Here is a 6,335-nt window from a genome sequence, read left to right as displayed (position 1 = left end):
AGTGAAAAGATGACCAGGGAAATTGGTCCTTGAAGTGTCGCAGCTGAAAGACGATCGGTGAGACTTCAGGTCATTTAGGTGTGTTTTAAGAGACACCCTGGAAGTCAGAGGTACAGCCAGATGTACGCAGATACCAAAACTGCTCGACAGTTTTGACCAGCAGGGAAAACCAAAGGCAGAAATGGTGTCAAACCCAGCCAGCCGTGCCTAGATCCCTCCTAAGTGCGTTCAGTCACAGGGCTACTCTTAATCACAAGGAAATCACTTGAGTACAAGTGACTTATGTCAGTGAGTGCAACTTAATCTCCATGTGCCATTTGTTTGCCCATTTATTCCTGTAAGGAGCAATCCATATCATATAACAATTTAAAAAATATAGCTAGAAGTATTTGCCAGGCTGCTTATATTTGTGGCATATTACCAGAAACAGACTTTAAGGAAGACACAAGTATTTTGTGTTGGGGGGTATTTTACCCTCTGCTCACATGGTTGTTTCTCGAGGAAGTAGGCTTCACACAATCTGTTCACATTAACTCACTCACTTCCCTTCTAGCAGAGCTCTCAAGCCTACTAACTAGAGGGTCAGAATCCTTGTAAAGGGCTTAAATTTAAGGAAAATGAAGGCCTCTGGGACCTCCTGAGTAAGCTCAAGCTTTGGTCAGTTTCAGGTCTTAGCAGACAGGACCTGAAGCTGCTTGCAGGGAGCCACCCACCACTGCTTGCTTTAATTAAGAGTTCAAGTTCTCTCCTATGTTTGAAGCCGAAGCAGCAACCTGATCCTTAATGGATTAAACAAAACTGTTTTCTATAACTGGGGTTTGTTTTGTTGGTTTGAGAATTAATCGCAGGTCCTTTATTTGCAACTTAAAAGCAGCAATAAAAATGGCTCATTTGTTGCTCACATATGAAACTTACTCTTAGCATTAATATCATCTATGGAAATCTAAACCTGGAAAGACTAGGTAGTTCCATAGTTCAGTTTTGTGACTCCATATGTATGTCAAAAGAATAAACTTGCTAAATATAATGTGTTCACCATAAATTATGAAGTTTTATAACTAGCACCCCCAGGATCCTTTGATTGCGACACACATGGGGGAAAAAATCCAGATAAGCTAAGTGTTAGTTCAGTCTTGCACAGCACGAACCAAGAATTGAAAACTTGGTAATTTTACCTAAATATCAATTTTAATGCAGGTACTTGTCTGTGTATAAACTAAGATTTCAAACAAACAAATGAAAATCAAACCCTTAAATTATTAAAAATATATTTTTCATTAAGGGCTGCACAACCATATAGTTGCCAGTCTCCAATGAAACAGGATGCCCAAGTTTAATTTTCCCGGTATTTACAGCTGGCATATTGTTCCTTAAATATACAGTCCTCTCACACGGCATTCTGACTGTGGTTTCTGTTGTCCTTCTTCACAAAAACCATCACAGAGCTATCTCTTGGCACACATGAGAAAAGAAACAAGTGACGAAAATTTGTAAATCAACTTTATTCAACGATGGCCATCGTTTAGGCATCGGCAATAGTAACTTCAACTTCTACGCCTGGTTCGATGCTGATGGAAGTGATCTGCTTCACGATCTCGGAAGGGCTGTGCAAGTCAATGAGCCGCTTATGGATACGCATTTGGAAGCGATCCCAGGTCTTGGAACCCTCACCACAAGGCGTCTTCCTGGTAGTGATCCGCAGGGTCTGAAAAGTCAAGCACGAGGTATTTAGCTAATGCACTGAGAGGAGTAATCTACAATCACATAAAGAGATGATCACCTACAAATACTGAATGGTATCTACACTATTAGTTACCTATTAAGTTACGGTCTACTGATGTTAACACTCCTTCCCTACATATTTAATTTAATTTAAAAAATGAGTTCATTATTAAAATAAATTGAACAGAAAAGCCCCTTCCACATTCAACATGTTTTGCATTTAACAGTTACCCTAGATGTCAAAAGCAATTTGCGAAATCATCTTTTTATAATAGGACACCCTCAGTTTAGTAGCACTGCTTTTCATCTCACCTTTTGTCCTTTAAAAAATATGATTTTAAGCACACAGTTGCAGAAAGAAAACTAACTTTTAAGACAGGAAAACAAGTGTCAAGTACCTTGGTGGGCATGCGAACAGGTCCCTTCACCTTCAGGTTTTTTTCCTTTGCACCTCTGATCAAGTCGGCACAGACTGAAAAAAGACATGCAATAGGTCAGGTTTGTGACTATTTTACTTGCTTGATTTTTTAAGCAAGTATTTTAAACAAGATGTTGGCTCAGAATAGCGTATGAGTGATCACTGCCATTCATTTTGAGCATTATCCTCACAGCCAACCACATACAATTGGAAGCGTGACAGGAGCAAAATCATGGTGTAACAGTAAGCAAAAGGCATTACTGCAAGTTTAAACCGTATTTAAGCTGTTAGCAGCCCAAAGATCCTGCAAGTAGTAACTTTTTTTACATTTTTATTATGGGATTAAACACTGGCAAAGCTAATTCCTAAACAAGATTAAAATTCTTTTAAAGAATATTATAGTAAGCTCTTCATAACACTACTGACAAAATATTGATAAACCAGTACCTTTCAGTTCTTATACAAAGTGCGATAACTATTTCAAAATTCTCCATAAGAACTCAAGGGAAGAAGCTGCACTCTCTTACATTAGTCATTATGACATACGTTTTCCACATAATGAAAACCCCCAAGACACAAACTTTCATTAAAAATTAAATCAGAATTTACTTTTTGATGTATGAAGCACTTCACATTGGCTCTGCAAGCCAAGATACATACAAAAGGCAAACTAACATCTTTAATTACAACTGGTTTCAATACACTGTATTTTGCAATGCCTTACATGGCACCTATTACTCATTACCTGACAAGCTACCCAAGTCAACAGAGAAGGAATACTCACCCTTCTCCAGTGATTTTACATTGCGACTTGTCAAAGTAATCCTAATGCGGTGAATCGCCACCTCTTGTTCCACTGGTGCTTTGCCAGTATCTTTAAACGCCTGAAATGTTGAAGTCACAAATATCAGACTAGTATTCACTACAGTGAACTAAAATGGTGAGTTTATATCAGACTAGTATTCACTACAGTGAACAAAAATCGTGAGGTTATATCAGACTAGTATTCACTACAGTGAACACCAACTAACGCTACCCACTGCCTCTTAGAAACAGACTTCTGAAGTGCAAAGAACAACTTAGCCATGGGACTATTTAATGCTATTGACTAGAAGAGCTATCTGAAGGGCATGACAGCACGGTAGAAATAATGGGAAGAGAATGAAAGGGCAAAGTCCTAACTCTAAAGAAAAGCAATTTTTTCGAGTCTAACTGCATCTCAGGATGGGAAGCTGCAAGCACACACTTCCCTAAGTTTGCCTATATACAGATGGCACAACCATTCCTTTTCTTCAAAAAAACAAAAAATTCAGTCTTCATATATCTTACAACTTAACCTCACCACAAATGAAGCAGCAAAGATTTGATCAACAAACCTGCAACAACTCACACCACGGGAACAAAAACGAGGCACATGGCCAGAAAGACTAATTCGGCTGCTCAGGAAACTGATTTGAGGAGCTTAAGGAATTAAACACTTGCAAATAATGGAGCATTAATGTGAGTTAAGTAAGCTGATGAAAACAGGAGTAAAAATATGGACAAAGGAAAGTCTTAAGAAAAGCGGATTGAACTATATACACATATGCCTCTATAAAAATATAAACGAGGGTTCCCCAGAGGATGGAGCCAGGCTCTCCTCGGTGGTGCCAACCAGTAAGACCGGAGACAAGGGGCAGAAACTGATGAACAGAAGTTCCACCTGAATATGAGTAACTTCTTTACTGTGCAGGTGTCTTGGGCACTATAACAGACCGCCCAGAGAGGTTGTGTGTGGAGTATCCCTCTCTGGAGATATTCAAGAGCCGTCTGGACTCCATCCCGTGCCATGTGCTCTAGGATGACCCACCGTGGTCCCTTCCAGCTTGACCTACCCTGTGATTCTGTGTAACACGGGATGTCACAGTGACGATGAGGTGCTACCTGCCGCATTAACTGCCCGCGTCCCCTGACAAGGGCCGCCCGTAAGGGCAGCGACACGAGGCCGGATCAGCACGGCTCACGGCGGGCTGCGGCCGCCTGCCCTTCCCCCCGGTACCGCTCCCGAAGGGAACGGCACTGCCGGGCCCACAGGCCGCCCTCCCCGCCCGCCGGCTCGGGGTGACCTCCGGGAGCCGCCCCAGCAGCCGAGGACCCCCCGCGCACCGCCGGGAACCGCCGCGCTTTCCCAGGGCCGAGGGCCTGCACCGCCCGGGCGGGCACGGCGGCCACGCGGCGGGGCCGGCGCGGCGGCCCGCTCCCTCCCCCGTCCCTGGCGCTCCCCCGCCTCACCATGGCGACAGCGGAGCCTTCCTGACCGACTTATTCCCGGGCTCGGGCGGCGCGGGGCCCAGCGAACAGCGGTGAGCCAGGAAGCGGCGGCGGCGGCGCGGGAGAGGCGGGGGCGGCCGCGGCGGGCGCTTATATAGAGGAGCGGCACCGCCTCCATCCGGGCGCCGCGGGACCTTTCACCCGCCCGCCGGGCGCGGAAGCCGGGAGGGCTCTGCTTCCTGCGGGGATGGCGGCCCGGTAGTCCCGGCTGGTGGCGAGGGGCCTGGGGCCGGTAGCTGCTGTGCCCGCTCCTCGGGCTTGGCCCGTCCTGCGGGACACAGCGCCCTTCTCGCTCGCATCCCGTGGGCATCTCGGGCACCTGCTTGCCTTTTCCGGAGATTTCCGCGTTCTGCTGGTGGGAGGGCCGGGATTTAGCGCACAAGCGATGCTTTATCGCTTCTAGTGTTAGCGAGCCCCTTCCCGTCTGAGCCTTTGGGTCTTTTTATCTTCTTTCATTACTGAAAGCGACTGGACGAGAGGACGTGGTCTTAAGCTGTGCCACCGGAGGTTTATGTTGGACATTAGTAGGGATTTATTTACAGAAAGGGTGATTAGCTATTGGAATGGGCCGCCCAGGGAGATGGTGGGCACTGTTCCTGGAGGTGTTTAAGGGAAGACTGGATGTGCCATGGTCTAGCTGAACGTGGTGGTGTTCGGTCGCAGGTTGGACTCGATGGTCCCAGAGGTCTGTTCCAGCCCAGCTGATTCTGTGATTCTCTCAAGTGTGAGAGCAGAAGTTTTAATTAAAAGCGCTTGTTTTATTCATTCTTAAATTTAAGAACCTAAATGAATTTTATTTATGGACGTTCCATTATCTGTTCAGGTTGGGCATTGGAGGGATATTTTTTACTGAGCATTGTCTTTGATTTGGCCTGGATAGTGGTAATTGTTAGTCCCAAACCAAACGTTCTGCTGAAAATATGTCCCGTTCAAGTTACATTGCTGGAATACCAGAGAAACATGAGATGATGGCCTATAGTGGGGTCATTATGACTGTCTTTTGAAATTAATAATTCTAATTTGGATTTCTGTCCAGGAATCATAGACATGTATAATGTTAGCATAAGTACTGTACCTGTGGAAGCTTAGTTATTACTACAGTTACAAGAGAGCTTGCTTGATATTTTAAGATGAGCTTACTTTCAGCTATCACACTCTGCTTTAATATATATATTTTTTTCCCTACCAGTTGCTTTAGAGGTCTTTATTTGGTCCTCAAACCTCATGTGATGCAGTTGACTTTTATATGCTGACTATTCCATTGTTTAGGCTTGTTTGTGCTTCGATTATAAGTACTCTTTGAAGTCTCTAATTTACTAACACCTTCTTCAAAAGTACTAGAGGCTGTATTCTGATAAAGCAGCTCCAAGAAATGTGGATACATAAGTTGTCATCCTGTTGCTGTTTCCTGCAATGCAGCAATGTCTTTTGCCAGTGGAGATCAGTACTTGAAAAATCTGCTTTGATGACAGTCACATTTGTCTGATCTCTTCCTCCCTTCAATGAAAATGTGATTTGCTGCTGGTGGTTTGTTTTCTGAGCCATTTAACAATTACATATATACTGTTTTGAACTCATACACAAGGAACCCATGTTTATTCTGTTACCAGCTATTCCAGCTACTTCCTGAGGAAGTTTTCCATCTATAAGTGTTTTAAATTCATCACTCTTAAATACATGACCTCACACTGATCATACTGGAGCACTTAGCGTTCCAGTAATCCAGATGGTTCCCAATCAGCAGCCTTGCTGCACTATTTATTTAGAGCTTTTATGAATGCTCTTTGTAAACTTTATTTCCAGATAAAATACTGAGTACCTTGCTGCCAAGAACTTATTCCTGTGGGATTCACTTAGAAGTATGTCTGACTGACACGGCCTTGTA

General features: G+C 44.1%; 1 protein-coding gene and 1 non-coding gene across 2 annotated transcripts; both read right to left on the bottom strand.

The window, feature by feature from the left end:
- Nucleotides 1-1,483: 1,483 nt before the first annotated feature.
- RPS20 (ribosomal protein S20) lies at nt 1,484-4,542 on the bottom strand. The gene is made up of 4 exons (XM_040063918.1): nt 4,412-4,542; nt 2,925-3,024; nt 2,121-2,194; nt 1,484-1,705 (listed from the first exon to the last, which is right to left on the bottom strand). The coding sequence occupies exons 1-4, from the start codon at nt 4,412-4,414 to the stop codon at nt 1,523-1,525; spliced, it is 360 nt and encodes a 119-aa protein (XP_039919852.1). The 5' UTR covers nt 4,415-4,542; the 3' UTR covers nt 1,484-1,522.
- Nucleotides 2,273-2,336, bottom strand: LOC120764427 (small nucleolar RNA U54). Its single transcript, XR_005704218.1, has one exon. It is a non-coding gene; the product is annotated as a small nucleolar RNA U54 (small nucleolar RNA).
- Nucleotides 4,543-6,335: the final 1,793 nt, after the last annotated feature.

This window comes from Hirundo rustica, chromosome 1, assembly GCF_015227805.2.
Source record: "Hirundo rustica isolate bHirRus1 chromosome 1, bHirRus1.pri.v3, whole genome shotgun sequence".
Lineage (NCBI taxonomy): Eukaryota > Metazoa > Chordata > Aves > Passeriformes > Hirundinidae > Hirundo > Hirundo rustica.
This window is presented reverse-complemented; position numbering and strand designations above follow the sequence as displayed.

What these genes read in the sequence shown, in the direction of transcription:
- RPS20 (XM_040063918.1), bottom strand. An exon ending in TGTAAAATCACTGGAGAAGG is followed by an intron (nt 2,195 to 2,924) that starts GTGAGTATTCCT and finishes GTCTTTTTTCAG; the next exon opens with TCTGTGCCGACTTGATCAGA. An exon ending in CTGTTCGCATGCCCACCAAG is followed by an intron (nt 1,706 to 2,120) that starts GTACTTGACACT and finishes TTGACTTTTCAG; the next exon opens with ACCCTGCGGATCACTACCAG.